This window comes from Lissotriton vulgaris, chromosome 1_1, assembly GCF_964263255.1.
Source record: "Lissotriton vulgaris chromosome 1_1, aLisVul1.2, whole genome shotgun sequence".
In the NCBI taxonomy this organism is placed as follows: Eukaryota; Metazoa; Chordata; class Amphibia; order Caudata; family Salamandridae; genus Lissotriton; species Lissotriton vulgaris.
In genome coordinates, this window is record NC_141685.1 from 1,265,198,979 (window position 1) to 1,265,219,829 (window position 20,851).

The 20,851-nt window shown below is 47.1% G+C and overlaps 1 protein-coding gene across 7 annotated transcripts in view; it reads left to right on the forward strand.

Annotated features, from left to right (window-relative positions):
- Positions 1-20,851, forward strand: part of LOC147748965 (uridylate-specific endoribonuclease-like) — a 246,155-nt gene that overhangs the window by 143,105 nt on the left and 82,199 nt on the right. For 3 of the 7 annotated variants that reach the window (XM_086964643.1, XM_086964651.1, XM_086964690.1), the window contains 3 exons: positions 4,513-4,572; positions 6,468-6,623; positions 20,368-20,523. In XM_086964643.1, the coding sequence (XP_086820769.1) occupies positions 4,513-4,572; positions 6,468-6,623; positions 20,368-20,523 (372 nt within the window). The remainder of the gene's footprint in view (positions 1-4,512; positions 4,573-6,467; positions 6,624-20,367; positions 20,524-20,851) is intronic. The other 4 variants (XM_086964669.1, XM_086964676.1, XM_086964658.1 and 1 more) reach the window with 4 other exon arrangements.

Sequence of the window (20,851 nt, forward strand, 5' to 3'; positions counted from 1 at the left end):
CTTTGACCCTAGACCCTTAACATCTTGCACTCCACTGCACCTGGGCAAAAAAAACTAAACGTTGCTCTGCTAACTTCCTCAATCTTTCTCTTTCCATGTATCCATCCTCTCTCTTTCTTCACATTCTCTACCTCCCTCCCTTTCTCTCACTCCTGAAGTCTCCCTGTGCCTGTTACACTTAACCACAAGGAGCAGGGGAAGTCGTAGAGGTACCTAAAGATGGACACCCAAGCAAATTAACAGGGAGAGGCGAGCCATAGCTTAGCCAATTGTTTGGCTAGGTTCTACGAGCCCATGCACAAGTCGAGTCATGAAAATATTTGGCATGTCAAGTCAAGTATATATGTAAATCATAGCAAAAACATCTTTTAAAAAAATAATTACGTTTTTTAAAAATTCAAAAAAGTGTATTCCTTTTACATGTGGAAATGTTTTACCTTAATACGTCTAAATATAACACTGCATCAAAAGGCATTTATTAAATGTGATAGCTTTTACACATTCCTGCTCCCTCACCCTGCCTTGACATCAATGCCATGAGTGAATTAAAGGCAGGGCTCCCGGTTTTAGGGTATTTAATTCTTTAACATTTTTGTCTGTATTTATCCATATTCATTTTTTGGCCGTATTTATCCATATTTATTTTGTGATTCAAGAATAAATGTAGCTGTAAAATTGTATATTTCCATGTTTATACAACTCTTCAACGTGCACTCAAACATGGATGCCTGTTAAATTCAAATTCCATATAAGCTTTATTCGATTTTAGTCATTTAAAATCTCAAAAGCAGACAATTTTAAAAACACTTCAAATATACCTGATGCCTGTCATGTTTTAGCAAACTAAGCAGCCACGTATAACAAAAGACTACACTCACAGGTACATATTAGCATCGTACTACAAATATATGTTAACATATGCCTGTATTTAAGGAAGTCTCATCCTGTATTTTAACCCTCCATGCTGTCTGCCTGCTCGCTGTTGCCTAGAATTCATGAAAGACAGCATGGAGAGTTTCTCAAAGGAAGCACCATTTTCAGTATTTTTCTGCTTTTAAACATAAAAACAAACAGGAAACACACTGTTAACTGTCTGTAATTATCTGTAAAAATCAGTAAAAACGGAAAACTGGAAGCCTTTATTAAAGGGCAGGTCACTTGATATGTGTACCTTATAATATGTGGCCTAGATCCTTAGATGGAGCAACATTATCATCTATTTAATTAAACACAAGATGCTTATGTACAGCACATATCCTAAACTTGCATATTTGACTTTGTTTTCATAAGTGATAATTTAAAAAAAGGACGTTCAGTAAAATGAAATATATATCAAGGATCAAATAATTTTATGAAGCAGAGAAGCCTGAATTGATCCTAGTTTTTCTAGTTCCATATTGTATAGCTCTCTTTCCTGTTTCACATCAAAGGTTATTGCTGTATCTATAATTATGGCACATGACAGAAGAGTGTAGGTAGAAGACAATGGCTCGCTTTAGAGGATCCAAGAGCAGCCATGGCCCGTGCAGGAAGTTTTGGTAGGGCGGAGAGGCGGGCGGGGGAGGGGCAGGGTGGGGGGTGCTAAAAACTGGAGTATGGATAATTGAATGTAAGTAAACAATTTAATTAATAATTAATTTCGTAGCGCGCCCTGCATCGCAAAATGCAGAGGCAGAGGACCTTGAGTTGAATAATAGCCTGCCATGAGTTTCGAGCCTGACTCAAACATTGTGTGGCTTTCCGACCCAAGAGGCATCAAGAGGGGCCCTGGGCTTTCAAACCCGGCCTCGAATGGTTACAGCGCCCTGGGGGAATGCCTGATTAATTAAATGGCCACTCTGTCTCTGGCACATCACTCCGAAATTTCAGCAGGGGTTGAGCAGACTAAATCATGCACAAACGTATGATGTGCAAAAACTAAGGGTGGGTGGAGTCTGCGGAGTTGCATTAAAACTTTGTGGAATTCCATGGAGTTTCGCGCCGCCGTACAAGTTCTTCTGAAGCCACTCAGACATACAACTGAAGCAGGTTTACGACGTCTCTTAATACCTCAAAATGGTGAAATCTTTGTAACCAAATGGGAAGTGATGTGATAGAAGCACAGCATTGAACAGATAGCTTACAGGCCCCTGTGCTCTCTCCCCACCTACACACCAACCCATCTCGATGCTCATACACCCTGCTGCCCTTTTCACACGTACAAACTCTGCCCTCTTCACCCTCACACACCCTGCTGCCAGCTTCACACGTACAAAATCTTCCCTCTTCCTGGCAACAAACCCTGCTGCCATGTTCACACATACAAATTCTGCCCTGCACCCATAGAGCAGGCCCACTCCGTGCATGACCAATGGCAGTCCTCTGAGCCACCATCATAGGTCAAAGCTGGGGGAGATAGGTGCTCAAGTGTGCCATGCATTATTCAAATGGTATGGCCCTCATATTTAGAAGACTTTAATAGTACCTGCATTTCAGTGCCAGACAAACCTTCACTGAGACTCTGCCAGGCAATGGTGCTGTGCGATTAGAGCAGCAGCAGCAACCTTCCGTGGTGGATATGACATCAGTGCGCATAGCTGCATGATGACATCATGGTATGTCCACAAAAGGTGAATGGTTGTTCCGTCTGACGTTAACTGGGATGATGAAAATATTATAAGCCTCACTGTTGAGGCTTCCGTTCCAGGCTTTGGTGCACTTTCGCGGCGGGATGCCTGGCTTTCACCTTGTGGATACCCTGCCGGGGGTATCTCACAAGGGAATACCAGGACGGGTTCCCTAAGCAAGCGCCCTGAGACCTTCGGGTGATTTGTGCGCTATATAAGTCAAATTACATTACATTACATTACATTACACTTTCAGAGGTACGCAGCTGAAATATTACTGGCACTTGAGCCACAGAAGTTGGTGCCTGTTCTCGAGATTACAGCTGAGAGACATGACAACAGCAGCCTCCTGGCCCACTTATTTTCAGAGAGGAGTGGGGTGGGAGCACACCACATCACACTCCAGCACTCAGTTTGCTCCGATGCATCATAATAAATGCTGTGCCGGATAACACTTTTGTCCAATGTCAGGCTATAGTTTTTCACCATTGTTGGTGCAGCCAGTGCTGTGTATCTCTAGAAACGTGTTTCAGGATAATTGTCCTTCTTCAGTAGAGAGCAACACTTTTTTGGGGGGTGCTGGTGGGAAACATCCTTTAAAATGCAACCATTACATCGCACTACACTTACAACGCAGTCATTACATCGGAACATCCCTTACAACGCATGTCACTACAATGCAGGCATTACAACACATGACACTACATCGCATTGCACTACAAAGCTGGCATTACAACGCATACCATTACAACGCATACCATTACAGCACATAGTACCCCTACACTATCCAAAACGTACCCTACTGTTGCACCCCCTGGAGTTAGAATAGTAATTTTTACCCCTACACTATCCAACACTTACCCTACTGTTGCACCCCCTGGAATTAGAATAGTAATTATTATCCCTACACTATCCAATACTTACCCTACTGTTGCACCCCCTGGAGTTAGAATAGTCATTTTACCCCTATATTATCCAATTCTTACCTTAAAGGCAATGTAATGGTATGCGTTGTAAAGGTACAATGCACTGTAATGGAATGCGTTGTAAAGAATGTTATGATGTGAAAACTGCGTTGTAAATGCATGCGTTCTAAATGTATGCATTATAATGTCATACATTCGTGCCGGTGCATCAACCAGAGATCGTCAACTCGTTAGCTCAAGGGAGCTTTTTCATACAGGAGGGGGGTGGGCGCACACCGCCTCACACTCCAGCACTCAGTTTGCCCCAATGCATCATAATAAATGTAGTGCATGATAACACTTTTGTCCAATGTCAGTCTGGTGCATCAACCGGAGCTCGTCAGCTCGTTAGGTCAAGGGAGCCTTTTCATACAGGAGGGGGGTGGGCACGCACCTGACGAGCTCTCGTTGATGCACCTGCGCCCAGCGAGTGGTACTGAACCTGAGAAGGCTTTGGGCAGCATCTCCAGCACCCCCCCAAATTAGTGTTGCTCTTTACTGAAGGACAATTACCTTGAAACATGTTTCTAGAGATACACACACTGGCTGCACCAATTAGGGTGAAAAACTAAAGCCTGACACTGAAGAAAGTGTTATCATGCACTGCATTTATTATGATGCATCGGGGCAAACTAAGTGCTGGAGTGGGCGGCAGTGTGCGCCCACCCTCCTCCCACATATTCTCAGAGGACCGACTTCACAATAGGCTTGCTATTGTGCCCAGGTGCAGGGGATCTCGTACAACAGTGAAATTCATGCTTACTGCCTGGCTTCAGGGGTGGGTGGCTGGGGCAAACTCCCCCACACAGCGAAATTTATGGATAAACTCCGCTCTCCCCACGAAGTGCGGAGTTGGCAAAACTCTGCAAACTCTGCCGGCAGTTTGCATAAAAGCTGCATGTTGTTCACTTAAGATTGTGCTTTTCTCTTTTCTGATACAGATATAGAACCTTCCTCAGAGAGCAGCCATGATCACTCTTCGAAGCCATCGGGTGTCGCAGGTAAGGAATTGAACTGACATTAATTCAAGCACCTCATAACCAAAAATCTCAAGTATTAGACTAATTCAGAAAGTTTAAAATGCTTGTTTGGTTAATTCTACCAGAACTTTATGCAAGCTCACATTGTTAAGAAAGCTCCAAAATTCAATACATATTTACTCCCTGGATCTGGCTTAAGGACTGCTGTGCACGTTCTATCCCTGTTCAGTGGTGGCAGTGCAGTGCTTGCAGGTCTTTCTAACCACACTCTTCATCTACTCAGAGACAGTGGTTAATTTGTGAAAATAAGTGCCGGGGCTCTCGCCAGGTGGCAGCTTGGGCAAGCCCATTGCTCCTATGAGTGCCGCCTATAACAGGACTAAATACTAACCATGAAATGCTACAAGTGGGGAGAGGATGTGATGTAACAGCCAGAGCTACCAACTTTGGAGCTGGGGAACCAGATTCGAGTCTCGGCATAGGGTCAACATCTTGCGATTCTGGGTAAATAACTTAATTTCCACTTGCCTACTAAAAATGATTGGTGCTCATGAAAAGCGCTTCAATACCTTACAGTCGAGTCTGTGCTATAAGCACCGGTGTTGACGATTAAGTTCTGCCGCCGAGCACCGGAAATCACCTGCTCAAATTAAGAACTACTCAGAGGCATTTAGCATTTAAGTAGCCAGACCCATCAGGGTTGTTAGTGTATAAAAACATATTATGCCACACTCAAACCCTTACCTTTGACGTCCTTAGATGGATACAGCTCTTTCAGTTAGCCTACCGTACTTGTAAGGCATTGATGTTTTAGCACCCATCTTATCTGGCAGCAATAGTTCAAGTTTTCCCAAAGACTGCTGGCTGCCCTTAGTAAGTTTCTTCTCCAGTGAATATCCCACTTGTTTAGAAAAGTTGCAGATTGATAATCGTGTTTTTTCTTCTACTATGTGGCTCTCAAATACCCTTTCTCCCTCCTTATGACTTCTCCCAACACATATTGTGTTTACAAAAGAGTGAAAATAAAATCTCTTTTAAGTGTTTTTATGAATATATTGTTGTGGGTTATTGTTTATTTAAATCAGAATTTTCATTTTCTTTCTGTCGAATGCACCAAAAGATTTTAGCCAGGTTAGTGCTTTGTAAAAAATTAAATTATAAAAAAAAAAACATGGCAGAGAGGTCAGTATGAACAAAGAACATCGACAGCCTTTGTCAAATAATTTCCCTCATATATAGTAGTGTATTTTCTGGCACGCTTTGTGGGAGCAAGTCTAGAATCAAATCCACTGCCTGTAAATAAGGTGTAATGGGTGAAGGGCTTTCACCATAATCATGGAAAGGACGCTTAGGCTCAGTCAAAAGTATAACAAGATGGGGTGGAGGGAGCATTTTCCATTTATAGTCATGCCAGCATTTTCGTTTTGTAAGGGCTTGTTTTTTTAAAAATGATTTTGCAAAAGGTTATTGTTGATGAAACTACCAGATCATCATCAATTAAAAACAACACTTAAACTTAAAAATATTTTTGTACTCAAACAACATTCAATGCCATAGTAAACACTGGCACTGAATGAAGTACATTGTCTGTGGAGGCTCTTTGTAAAAGGGTAGAATGTCATCACTCGCTGTGAAGTTAGCCAAGTGCTGTAGTGGGTTGAACTATGCCCCATGCTGAATGAAGCAGTGGGTGGAAGGAAATGTGAAGGACAGAATGCTAGACCAATGGATGTAGAGAGTTGCTGAAAGCCTCATTAGTGAGTACATTACACATTTAATTGTAGTAAAATCAAAAGCTCTTGGCTAAAATCAGCTGTAACTGCTTAACACATGCTGCTTCTATGAACGCATCAGTTATTGTGTGGTTGCTTGATTTTGCTTACAAAACTTGTCTCCCCTATTACGCAACACCACAGGCAAGTCATCTTGTAAAGGAAGGTGTGACGAAGCTTTCAACAAAAAGGACCCATGCCACTGCAACAGAAAATGCAGCAAGTTCAACAACTGCTGTGATGACTACAGCAACGTATGCAAGAAAACAGACAAGACCAGTACTCATGGCCAGAGTGAAGGTAAAAATACGTGACACGGTGGGAATGGGGCATCTGAGGCTTGTGGTCCAGCAGACTTTGACAAGTATAACATTCTAAGTGCTGTCACTGCTATGAGAACCAATCCGAATTCAGGTTGGTTCACCAATTGTTCTGTTTCTAAAACTTCCTAGAAATTTGCTGAATGAAAACCCAGCTACACAAACACTGTTTTGGTAACTAAGTGCCCCTGTAGAGAGGGTATCGACCCTGTCTACCATTTACAGATCAATATATGCTGACCACAATACGTGCTCTGGTAGCATCGCAAAATAATGCTGTAGATGGCATACCTTACTAGTTCCAATCTTGTTTAAATGAAGTTGTTTGAATAAAGTTGCAATCTAAATAAGTGCCGGGCTCTGATGTTTGGGTGAGCCCTGCTGAATATGCCCATCTGTAGCATAACTAGGGCTCATGTTGAGCATGTTAAGTGCTTCAAAACTTTCAAGTCAAGTTCACGCTATGCAAACCCACCAAATAAGCAGGCGAGTGTTAAGTATAGATGCTGAGTCTTACGTAGGTTCAATCATGGATATATTTCAAGTTACAATATCCATCTAAAGCACCCACAACCAGAGCCGTCCTGTCGTGAGGAAGCCAACGTCCAGAGTGACGTTCGAGGAATCCTCACGACAGAATTCGAAACTCTTGTGCTTGCAAGAACGAGAGGACAGGAGAGGAAACAGGATGATAATATGTATATAACAGCGAGAGAGTGTGTGATCACAAGATTTCCACAGAACCAAAACAGTGTGCTGAGCCCACAGCACTAGGGCAGCGCTAGGGGGCTGAGATGCTTAAAATAAGCTGCACCAAAGAGGAGGAAAACAGTGCTTGGGCCATGGGAGACTGAAAAGAGAAATACATGAGGAACACACAGGAAATAGTATGCTATAGCCAATCGAAAAGGAGGAAAAGGAAGTGGCAAGTGCACAAACCAATGAAAAGCAAGGGTGGGATCCAAGTCCCTTTTAAGATTTATATTAAATACAATAGATTTCACAAGCACAGCGCAAGCAATGTGAAGGCAAAACCTAAAAACAGGAATTTCCTGTTATTTATCAGTGGCGGCTGTTCCATAGGGGCGCCGGGGGCGGAGCCCCACTAGGCAGAATCAACATGACACACGTCAGAAAAACTGCTCACGGGCAGCAAGAAATGTAAGCAGACAGCAATTTGTCTGTTTACATTTCAGGCCTGTGCTTCAGCGTTTCACGATGACTCATGCGCCTGAGTCATGGTGAAACGCACAGCGCAGGCAGGCAGGCGAGAGCAGCAGGAGTCTAACAGACTCCAACTGCGCATCTGTGAGCTGAGGGCGGTTTCATTTCTGCACGGCCACTCCCTTGAAATTACGTTAGGTATGCTGCTCATGCCTAGTGTAATGCAGGAGTCTAAAGATAGGATTCTGTCGGGCGGTGACATGCATTCACCCGATGCACTGTCAAATGGCAGGATCTAGCCGTGTAGCCACCCCCAGTCGCATCTTGTCTTATGATTTGCCAACATCTGTGACTCGGAGTGAGACATGATGCGACGCGGGACCGATGGAAGTGATGCCTCATCCTGGTAAGTTTAAAATGTATTGTTTTTATTTAATTTTTTAAATGCAGCAGGGCATAGCTTCAGAAAAAACAGTTCTTGTAGTTAGAAATATTTCTGATGCTAGGCCCTGCTGGATGTGGCATGCCGTAATCCTAAACAGAGAGAGCTGCGGTCAGGGGCCCTGGCCTGGGGCCGGCTGGCTGGCGAGGGACGGTTCATTGGCAAGAAAGTTGGAAAAAGACACAACAAGCCAGTCCATGCACGTAAAATGCGCCAATGCCACCTGCATGATATCACAGAAAGTGTGACAGTCTCGTCAAATATGTGCCTGGCCTAATAGTAGAGATAAATATTTATCTTGAAACAAGAGTATTTCGTGACAGTGACACTCGTACAAGGCATATCTCATACTTCGGCATGCTGTTGCCACAGCAAGAGCACGATAATGGTGTCACGAGTAGGTTCCTAAAATATTTGAATTTCGTACTCCTATGGTTCTTGTCAAGGTTTTAGATACAATAACACATATTGCGATTGAAACAATGCGTGGAGCATTATGTCAGTACCCATATAGTGATTCATGTGTCTTCATTTTACCACCTGTGCATTTCATGCCCTAATGTCTAATGTGTGCTGTTTTTTATACTTACTTGGTATTACCGGCATAGTGTGCGCAATAATATTGTGTCATGATATCTGAAGCATAGGCCATTCTCTTATTGCACCCGATGTGTCGTGAGGAGAAAGCTATGTAGCATTTTGAGAACACACTCAAAGTCCTAGCGCGTGCTTTACATTGTCTGCACTTCCTTCACATGGTCAGCGACTGGCTGCCGCCCTCCTCCCCCCATCTGACCACACCAACCCCCTGACACATGAACATGAGACCTGGTTATCTTTGGAAGGCGGGAGGTTGCAAGACCCCCCGGCTGTATTTATTAAGATATGAAATTAAAAAGGTTTTAATTGCATGGTCAACAATTTATACAAAAATCAGCAGGACATTAGATACAATATTGTCAACAAGTTTGAGAGACTAACCTTAACAGAAACTCTAATACAGATTGTTTACTAACCGAATCTAACATCCTCATCTTGATTTTTGTATACTACATTTCTGGCCATATGGCAAGGTCGCTAACCGGTGTCAGGTCCTACTAGCTGCGCCTCACCTAGAGATGTGCGCATGCGCAGCCGGGCCTGGTAATTACCCGGTCCACGCCGTGAACTCCATTTACCCACTAAAGGAGGGCCCTTACTCTGCGCCATCCGGTACCGTCATAAGTATGCGCGTGCGGGGTGGCTACCAGCCTAAGGAAAGCGTGACTACTCTAACCCGCGCCCCTTTGAAGCACCAGTTACCTTGCCCCTGAAGTTCTAGGAGTGGCCAATGGCCCCTCCCCCTGGGCGGGAACCTCCATAGGATGAGGCCCGCCCCCTCAGACCTTAAAATAGCTGCTCACCGGTCATGACCTTACTGCATGCCCCACACCTAATAAATACGACGACCTATAGGAAAAAATTCTAATGAACAACTACTCTAGCTAACACATCAAAACATCAATGTAAAGCTACAAAGGGAAAAAAGTCCTAAACACAATTGCAACATCATAACATATTTCAGCACAGTTCACTAAAGGGGGAAAAATTCCTAAAGAAAGCATCATCAGCATAATATACAAATAAGACACAGATCACTTATGCATGGCAAGGATGGCAACATTCACCTAACAAATTACACCTAAACCAGACTAATACAGCATCAACCATTTAGTTCCAGGGATGGTGGGTGGGGAAACAAGAAGCCCCGAGCGCGGGGCACAACACGCAGTGGGGGAGCGTCCAGGGAACAAGAGGGTCTCCCGGGCGCTCCCCGCTTCTTTATTCACAAGGGACTGGGTGGGGGTGGCTACGCCCCCCACCCAGCCCCTCCTGGCACGCCCCCCCTGACCCGGACATCCTACCATGGTATCCGGGTCAGGGAGGGCACCAACCAATCGGTGGTGGGGCGCGCCCAGGAGGGCACGCCCCACCACCGAGAGGCACAAAGGGGGAGGCGGTTGCCGTGCCGCCATGCGGGCGGGGGGGGGCAAGAGCCCCCCCTTTTCACATGGTCAGCGACTGGCTGCCGCCCCCCCCCCATCTGACCACACCAACCCCCTGACACATGAACATGAGACCTGGTTATCTTTGGAAGGCGGGAGGTCGCAAGACCCCCCGGACGTATTTATTAAGATATGAAATTAAAAAAGGTTTTAATTGCATGGTCAACAATTTATACAAAAATCAGCAGGACATTAGATACAATATTGTCAACAAGTTTGAGAGACTAACCTTAACAGAAACTCTAATACAGATTGTTTCCTAACCGAATCTATATCCTCATCTTGATTTTTGTATACTACATTTCTGGCCATATGGCAAGGTCGCTAACCGGTGTCAGGTCCTACTAGCTGCGCCTCACCTAGAGATGTGCGCATGCGCAGCCGGGCCTGGTAATTACCCGGTCCACGCCGTGAACTCCATTTACCCACTAAAGGAGGGCCCTTACTCTGCGCCATCCGGTGACGTCATAAGTATGCACGCGCGGGGTGGCTACAAGCCTAAGAAAAGCGTGACTACTCCAACCCGCGCCCCTTTGAAGCACCAGTTACCTTGCCCCTGAAGTTCTAGGAGTGGCCAATGGCCCCTCCCCCTGGGCGGGAACCTCCATAGGATGATGCGCGCCCCCCTCAGACCTTAAAATAGCTGCTCACCGGTCATGACCTTACCGCCACAGGCCAGCATTGTTAACCGACGATCTGGCCTCCCCCTACCTAGACCCAAATCAGGAGCGAGCTTGCTTAGCAAATCCCTCTAACCAGGCCCAGAGATTGTTAGACCACAAAACATTCCCCGCCTCAGTCAAGTGTACTCCATCCCCCAGGTAGTACTGTTCGCCCCAGATACACCCATGTGGAATCGTCTGCAACCGGGGGGCTCGAAATAGTTTGTCCAACTGTGTGTTGATCCTCTTTACCGAGTGATTCAATGCCCTAACCGAGTCCCCCCCTCGCCACTGCCACTGCCACCGAGGGATAAGTTGCGACCATACTACCGTGCAACCCGGGCAAGCCCTGGCCACCCACCCCGCAGTGGAGATGATCTCCTCAATAAGGATGCGTCTCCCCAACTTGGCCAAATCATTCTCCCCCAGGTGAAGTATCACCACTGATGGGGGGGCGGGCTGCTGAGCTAAGAGTCCCTGGAAGAAGTCCCTAAACTGGTTTAGACATAAACCCCCTCTCCCGAAGAACGAGATGTCAAACCCCTTTTGCACGGCCCTTTTTCTACGGTCTCCTGGAAGAAAAACACATTCAGCACGCCTCCCATAAGAGTGACCCACAATCCAAACCATTTTCTTGTGTTGATCCCGACGCTTGTTCCGTGATGGTGTAGATCGTTGACGCCCGGTGGCGAGTTCCTCCCCTGCGTCACAGGTTTGAGAAACTGCAAAAAACCAGAAACAAACCAGGCGTGAGCACCACCCTGTCACAACATGTCAATTCGCACATATCGTTTGTAACATTCGGAGGACCATCTCCCAATTTCCTTCACATTCTCAACCGGGAGGCCCCTTGCCACTGCCTCAGTTGCTGCCCCAATCATAAATGAGTGAGTGCCAAATTCCTTGGGGTCAAGACCTGCCTGTCTGACCGTCAGCTCCAAGACTCTTCTAAACTGGTACCTGGTCAAGGGCGTACCGTCGGCGTGACACAACAGTGCACCCCCGCCGTGCCCCCTCGCTGCTTATGGAAGACTTCCACATGCGCAACCGGGCAGCAAGGATTGGCACGGGCCCGGTGGAGCACTATGGTGTGACCCCGTGACTCCTGGTCAGTTTTGGATTTCTGAATCGTCACCCACATGGTATCCTCCCTGATCTTTACACAGGCCCCTTGTAGGCCGCCCTGCTGATCCTTTTTGGACGCTGCCACCAACTCGCCAATTCTCAGAGCCCCATAGAAAGCCAGGGAAAATGCAGCTTTGAACAGAAGTACCTCCCACTCCGAGCTACAGACACTGTGAAGTGCCACCAATAAAGCTGTCAGCCGTGCTAGCCCGATGGGCCTTCTTTTATCTGCAGGGTGACCCTGTAAACGGCGCCAACCCCTCAAGGCCTTGCGCACCATAAAGGTGTTAGTGGGGTCTCGCATGCCCTTAGCCTGCGCAAAGAAGGAGACCGCCGCCCTATGCCTGCTCGCAGCCGCTACGGAGCGCCCTTCCCTGTGCATCCATTCTAAGTAGGCCGCAAAGCTGTCCTCCTGTGCCCACCTAACCTCCCATTCCTGCCCCAAGAAAGTACGGTAAGACAAAAACGCCCCTTCGTAAGCTGTCTTGGTCCTGGGGGCTAAGGAAGCAACCACGAGGTCCTGTAATCTGGGGCACCAATCTGCCAAAGTACTGCCGGGAAGTGCGCTGGAGAGGGGTCTGCTGCAGGAAGATGTTCCCTGAAAACCTGCATTTTAAAGCGAGAGAGGGAGTCAGCTGCATTATTGAGAATGCCAGGGACATGCTTGGCTTTGAAAACCACATTCCATTTTAAGCACTGCAACACAATCTCCTTTATCAGGCGCAGTATGAAAGGACAGCGTGCCCCCTGTTGGTTTATACATTCCACAACTGTCATGTTGTCCGACCAGAAGACCACCGATTGATTACATAAGTGTTCGGGCCAGACCTTCAATGCCACCCAGATTGGGAAGAGTTCCAGGAAGCCAATATTGGTGGTCAGACCCCATGTACTCCATTCTTATGGCCTTCGCTGGGCGACCCACTTGTTCCCCAGGATGGCGCCAAAGCCCACACTACCAGCAGCGTCTGTCCATAAACCCAACTCTGCTGATGTGGCGGGAGGACCGGGCCACACTACCCTGCCATTGAAATCCTCCAGGAACGCCATCCATATAAGCATATCCTGGCGAACCTCAGACGACAACCTTGTGTGGTGATGTTTCTCCCGTAGTCCTTTCATCGCTTGGGCAATGGAGCGTGAGAACGGGCGTGCCATAGGGATGACCCGCAGTGCGAAGTTCAGTTGCCCCACCACCTCCTGTAGTTGTTGCAAGGAAACCTTGTCTTTGCGTAGGCATTGACGTAGAGCTGCTCTAAACCTAGACACTTTGTCCCTGGGCAACCTGAAGCATCCCTCCACTGAGTCAATTTCGATACCAAGAAATTCCAAGCAGGTGGATGGGCCAAACGTCTTCCCTGGCGCTAGCGAGACCCCAAAAGCCCGCATGAGCACGCAAAATTCCTGCAATGACCAGGTACACTCCTGAGAGCCCGCCGCACCCAAGAAGAGAAAATCGTCCAGGTAATGCATGACCTGCTGGTGGCCCGTTGCCTGTCTCATGACCCATTCTAGAAATGAGCTAAACGTCTCGAAGTATGCACATGATATGGAACAGCCCATGGGCATGCATTTATCCATGAAAAACTTGTCCTCAAAAGTGAAACCTAGGAGATGATGATCAGCCGGATGGACTGGGAGGAGACGGAAAGCAGATTCTATGTCTGACTTTGCCATCAGTGCCCCTGGCCCCAGAGCACGCAACAAGTCCACCGCCTGGTCAAATGAGGCATACTTTACACTACAAATCTCCTCATCAATTGCATCATTCAAAGACACTCCTCTGGGCGCCGACAGGTTGTGGATCAGTCTAAACTGGCCCTTCTCTTTTTTGGGAACTACTCCTAGTGGTGAACACACAAAATTGGGGACAGGCACCCTCACGAAAGGGCCAGATATCCTGCCCAGAGACAGTTCTTTGCTAATTTTTGCCCCCACCACTGTAGGGTTGTGTTTTACTGACAGTTGATTCTTGCAATCAGCGCTACCTGTGTACCCCCCCCCCCGCTGGGATCCTAAAGCCTTGGGAGAAACCTTCCTGAAGTAGAGTGGCTGCTGCGTGGTCCGGATATCTATTTAACCATGGGATCATTGCTAAAACATCTACAGGCGTGGGGGTACCCAACTTGTTTGTACTACACTGGCTTCCCTCTTCCCCTCTGACCATGGTTGCCGTGCTTGGCCCTGCAAGATGATTCTGGGTGTGAGGGGTGACCACAGACCCCGCATGCATGTCTAAATCTACAGGTGCCCGGGGCCCTTGTGCAGGTGCGCTTATTAAAGTCCCAGCACACCCCTTTTTTCTCTGACCCGCCGCTCCAATTCTTACCCGGGACCTCACTCGCTTGGGGTGACCGAAAGGGCTGTTGAGGTCTGGCGGAGAACACCCTGACTGCACTGGTGGACTGAGGGGGGGGCGAGCTCTCTGAGAACTGCTGATGCCATGACATAGAATCAACCCTGTCCCATGTCAGTGATGGGTTAAATTCCAAGGCTTTCCTGAAATTGACATCATACCCTTTCCACGCATCCCCAGAGTACTGTTCACTCCACCCCACCATCCTGCTCTGGTAGCACGCCAATGGCGCCTGCACATTAGGGGGTCGTTCGGCCTTGATAGCCGTGAATACTGCAAAAGCCCTGATCCAGTTAAGCAGAGTTTCCTCCACCCTAAATCTAGAACACTGTGCCCTCCATTCACTTGGATGCATCCACTCCTTTAGTGTCTTTGCATGCTCCATTTCCCTATTATCTAGCAACAATGAAAAAATGTACACATATTTATCAGCCCAAATCATCTCCTTCACAGTCTGCGACACATGTTGTGCCAAATTCTCACTCCTGGAGGGTATAGAACCATCTCCCAAGAGAGGCAGCGCCACCTCCTTACCATTTCCGGGCACCTGGGCCGGCTGCCCACTCTCTCCGTTCGGTTGGGCGGGACTGGAACCTGCGAGGGAAGAAGATGAGGGCACTGCAGCACTGTCGGCCACCGCTGCCGATTTAATCTTTTCCACCAACTTTGCCGCTTCTGCAGCATGATCTGAAGAAGCCGGTAACACCCCCCCTTCTGCAGCCACGGCATCAAGGCCGTTATCTGAGATACCAGTTCAGGAGGGACTGAGTCTAGGTTACCTGCTGGGACTGCAGGCGCCACTGGGGGCATACCCAGTGGCAGAGGTGTAGGAGGCAAGGGAGCAGCCGGTGGCGGCAAACCCGTGACTGGGATTGGTACCACGGGTGAAGGGGCAGGCCCGGCAGGAGGGAGCGCCGGCGGAATGGCAGGGGCCGGTGCTGCAGGAACTGGAACTATAGGTATAGGTGCCAGAGGAGCCGGAACCGCAGGTACAGGTATAATAGGTACCGGAGCTAATGGGTCAGGGGGGGGGGGCAGTGTACCTGGGCTTCTTGGCCTTAGAACTCTTAGGCGGGGTAGCAAAATCCCCCCTTGGCAAGGGGGCCGCCCTCTGGCGAATAGGCCTACCAGATGGGCCAAGAGCATCATCAAACCTCTCATTAATGCGGGCCTCTAATTCATCAATTTTCCCCAATCGCTTGTTAATGTTGCTCATTTCACGCATCACGGTCTGCATCATAACCTCCATCCTGGACCCTCCTTTACCACCCCTTGGCCCTGGCATGTTCTAAAACCACCAACCACTGCCTACACTCTTAGTGATACAATGTGAGCGTACGTGCGCTTTGTACCTTCACTAGATGGAGGATGTCCAGGGGGCTGTAAGCACCATGCAACGGCAACCGCAACACCACTGGCTTATCCGGCTATGTCAGGGGTGAGTAAACCTAGTGTAGACCCACCCGGCAGCTACCAGGAGCGATGAAATGCTGGCCCCCCGCACTCCTCTTACCGACCAATCCTACGTACTCCCAGCCGGTATTGTGTCCGCGTCCTACGTCCACCTCCTTGAGCTGATCAGTCGAAATGAAGCGATGTACTCTTTAATCGCCTATAATAGAAAATGTATCAATACCTGGGAGTATGAGGCAATAGCAGTTGTTGAAACAATCGTCTAGAGAGGGTTGCAGTACCTGGAAGCTTGACCCCCTTTTATCCACCACCCTAAACACTGTCTTTGCCTGTATGTCCTAACAATTTACAAAGGCGCCAAATTGAACAATCAGTCTGATTGAAAGAACCCCTGCTTTAAATTTAAAAAACGACCCCAAATTGAAATAATTAAAAGAAAAGAAGCATCCACATGAATCAGTCCCAAAATTCCATAAAAAACTTCTCCAATGCAGCAATTAAAGGCACCCTTTCCCCTGGTCTCCCATCCAGGTCTTGCCCTGGTCGACCCTGCTTCGCAACCTACTTCAGTTCCTTTGAACAGCCGGCTAATTTCATAGCGCGCTGTACTGCAGGAAAAAGGAACAATCGGTTAAACTGCCAGAGTGAGCTGTATGCGGAAAAAGAAACGGAATATGAGGAGCGGAGACGGCGGGAGTTCAGCGTGCCGATTCTCTGTAGCTAACACCCTCTCAGTGGCCCACTCACGCAGAGCTCCCAACAGCTGATACGGGCACGAAGTGCAGCATACACCGGCTGCGCTGCGTCCCGCCAACCCTCACCCGCGCTGAGAAATACCTCGTTCTTCCCCGAAATTCCACCACCTGGTAAGCAAAGTAGGCGGCGCTCCAACGATCACCGGGCAACCGCCGCTGAACTCCACCAACGATGCCTCTACCGAGCTCGGGCGACCGCCGCTGCACACCGCCGCTGAACCTGAAAAATAAAAAGGACAAAATTACTAGAAACAAGAAGCCCCGAGCGCGGGGCACAACACGCTGTGGGGGAGCGTCCAGGGAACAAGAGGGTCTCCCGGGCTCTCCCCGCTTCTTTATGCACAAGGGACTGGGTGGGGGTGGCTACGCCCCCCACCCAGACCCTCCTGGCACGCCCCCCTGACCCGGACATCATACCATGGTATCCGGGTCAGGGAGGGCACCAACCAATAGGTGGTGGGGCGCGCCCAGGAGGGCACGCCCCACCACCGAGAGGCACGAAGGGGGAGGCGGGCGCCGCGCCGCCATGCGGGCGGGGGGGCCAAGAGCCCCCCCTTTTCAAATGCGAGAAAAGGCGCCGAAGACCTCAGTAGGAATGACGCCGTGGATTATTTGAGGTAAACTAGCTAGTGGGTTGTAAGGTCTCAGTCAACATCCTGTGATTCTGGGCAATTTTAATAATCTCCCTGTGCCTTTCAAAAACTGGTGCACCACTGTGACTGCACAAAGAAATGTTTCCGAAGGCAGTTGTTGGGCCCTGCTGGCAGGCATGTACACCTCCAGAAGCATTGCAGCAGCCTCTCGGTGCGTGCCAGCAGGACCTAGCTTCAGAAGCATTTCTATCTACAAAAAATGTTAAGTACTGAAGCTATGACCCTGCTGGCTGGCCCGCACCTTGAAACATACACGCTGCTGCAATGCTTCTCAGAAATTCGTGCTAGCAGGGGTACATCTTCAGAAACATAACATTTCTTGTGAATAGAAATGTTTCTGAAGCCAGGCCCTGCTGGATGTCCAGTAAATATCCAGTATTTGTAAAGGGCAAACAATTACCAGAAGGTGTCAAGGCGCTGGGGGCCGTTGGGAAGATTGAGCGAGCTACTGCCCAGAGTCACATGGTGCTGGGCAGACCCCTGCCACAGGAGCCGGGGAACGAACCGTGATCCCCAGCGTCCAGCATCAGTCGCCCTGGCGCTGTGCCACACCTCTTCCATGACGTGGCGTGCCGATATAGAATCAGCCACTACCTAAAAGAGGTGTTTTCAAGATAACTGCATGGCAACATAAAACATAATGGCGACTTACCATTTCTTTCATGGTCCAATTGTTTGGACAGTTTTACTAGTCCTTGGCACAGAAGACCCTCCAAAAATATCTAGTATTGCCTGTGTCCGGTCTTGTCGAGCTTGTACACCAATTATGCATTCTGCTGTAGGATATGAGAAATGGAGGTATCGTGATAGGCAGATCTTTAATTAAAAAAATGTAAATGCATAGGAGTGTGAAATCTTCCTATAAAAGCGTGTCACTTTTTAGGTCTGGTAGCTTTTATTTGTCTATTGTCAATGCCTATTCTGTACATTACCAACGCTTAGATTGGTTTAGGATGAGCTTGTTACGTTTTAGTGGTTGCCTTTCTTGTCAATTTAATTTGCTGTAGGGTTGTTCTGGCTCACTAGCTACGCTCGCTTGCCGCGGTGCACTCCATCACAATTTATGAACTCAATCACAACTTTTATGCCCCACCACTTTCAAACGACACCAGCTGCTACTGTTATTTATCTATACCTGATGTATTGATAACACTTTCTACTAGGTAATTAGCATTCTGAAAGGGTCATGGTGGTGCCTTGTTTGTGTTGTGCGATAATGCTCAATAATAATAATTTGTTTTATATATGTACTTCATACCAAACTTGTGACATTTTTTAGCACTTTATATGACTGGTGCTACTACTATTCTAGGTAATGGTTCTTTTTGGCTCTCGTACTTGTCATCTGTAGATTACTACAGATGTCCCTGATGAGTGTTACTTTACTGTCAACTTTCTAATAAATGGTCTGTGGGTGCATACATGCATGGAAGGAATGATAGTAGGAGAACTAGTATTGGAAACACATGGACTTTCGAGTTTTGTGTGTCTTTTTGAGGGCGAGAGAGGTGGAATGTTGTATGTTGGTTAATGCATAATTCTGGAATAGGTTTGAGAGATCTACTGACACTTGCAGCTGTCCCATGCTCATCTGCTATTTTGCTGCCCGGCTCTGCGGGCTGCACGTAATCTTTACCTCAGGCCCATCCTAAGACAAGCGCGACCCGCACTGCAAAGGAGGCGGTCCATCAATTATGCACATTGTCCACAGTAAAAGACATGGCCTCATTTGGCAAGTTCATTCAAGAGACACGGTCTAAGTTGATGGCCACTCAGGGCTCAAATGAATAGAGACTCCGTAGATGCATAGACTATTTTGCTAACACACTGCCTATTTTAACCATTTTAACTTTTGTAATCTTTTTTTATGTGCTGTTTTAATGTAATGGTTTTGAGTAACCAAACAATAAAGTTATTCATTCATTCACTTGCACCTGCTTATGGCAATGGTAGTCTTGTGTTTAGAACTACCATTACAGATTGAAGGATTTTATATACTCCACAAAGTCTGGTGCATTGATGAAAATTAACATCTATTCAATAGTATATGCTATTAAATACCTTTATATCTGACTTTTAGGGTAGGTCTGACTCTGTGTTACTGGTCTATTGCTCAGGCAAGTTTTGGGGCAGCAGATAGAACAAAGGTCTTTTCCATATGCAAAAGGTTGTTTTTATTCTGTGAGCAGGATGAGTTCAGGGTGTAATGTCCTTCACAAACTAAGATGGTCGCAACTTAAAAAACGATACCTTTGCCCCTTGACCCCACCTTAACATCTTATACTCCACAGCCCCCGGGCAAAAGGGGTAAATCTAGCTCCACTAACTTGCTCTATCTCTCTCCTTCCATGTTTTCGTCCTCTCTCTTTCTTCTCATTTTCTACCTCCCTCCCTCTCTTTCAATCCTGAAACCTCCCCGTGAACGCCAACTTTACCTCAGAGAGCAGGGGAAGTCATAGAGCCACCGAGAGGTGGGCGACACAGCAAATTACCAGGGAGGCTTTTAACACAATCCCCATCATGGAAAGAAGTCTTAGGTTCAGTCTATAGTATAACAAGACGGGGTGGAGGGGGCATTTTGCCATTTATGGTATGCTAGACTTTTCGTTTTGTCAGGGCTTGTTTTTTCTGATGGTTTTGCAAAAGTTTATTGTTGAAGAAACTACCAGATCATAATCAATTAAAAAATAATTTATCTGAAATCAAAAATATTTTTGTACTCAAACAGCATTCAATGCCATAGTAAACACTGGCACTGAATGAAGTACATTGTCTGTGGAGGCTCTTTGTAAAAGGGTAGAATGTCATCACTCGCTGTGAAGTTAGCCAAGTGCTGTAGTGGGTTGACCTATGCCCTATGCTGAATGAAGCAGTGGGTGGAAGGAAATGTGATGGACAGAATGCTAGACCAATGGATGTAGAGAGTTGCTGAAAGCCTCATTAGTAAGTACATTACACATTTAATTGTAGTAAAATCAAAAGCTCTTGGCTAAAATCAGCTGTAACTGCTTAACGCATGCTGCTTCTATGAACGCATCAGTTATTGTGTGGTTGCTTGATTTTGATTACAAACTACAAAACTTGTCTCCCCTATTTCGCAACACCACAGGCAAGTCATCTTGTAAAGGAAGGTGTGACGAAGCCTACAACAAAAAGAACTCATGCCACTGCAATAGAAAATGCAACAAGTTCAACAACTGCTGTGATGACTACAGCAACCTATGCAAGAAAACAGACAAGACCAGTACTCATGGCCAGAGTGAAGGTAAAAATACGTGACACGGTGGGAATGGGGCATCTGAGGCTTGTTGTCCAGCAGACTTTGACAAGTATAACATTCTAAGTGCTGTCACTGCTATGAGAATCAATCCAAATTCAGGTTGATTCTCCAATTGTTGTTTCTGAAACTTCCCAGGCATTTGCTGAATGTTAATCCAGCTAATCAAATTCTGTTTTAGTAAGTAAGTGCCCTTGAAAAGAGAGTATCAAGCCTGTCTACCATTCATAGATCAATATATGCTGACCACAATAAGTGCTCAGGTAGCATCCCAAAATAGTGCTGTAGGTGGAGCACCTTACTTGTTCCAATCTTG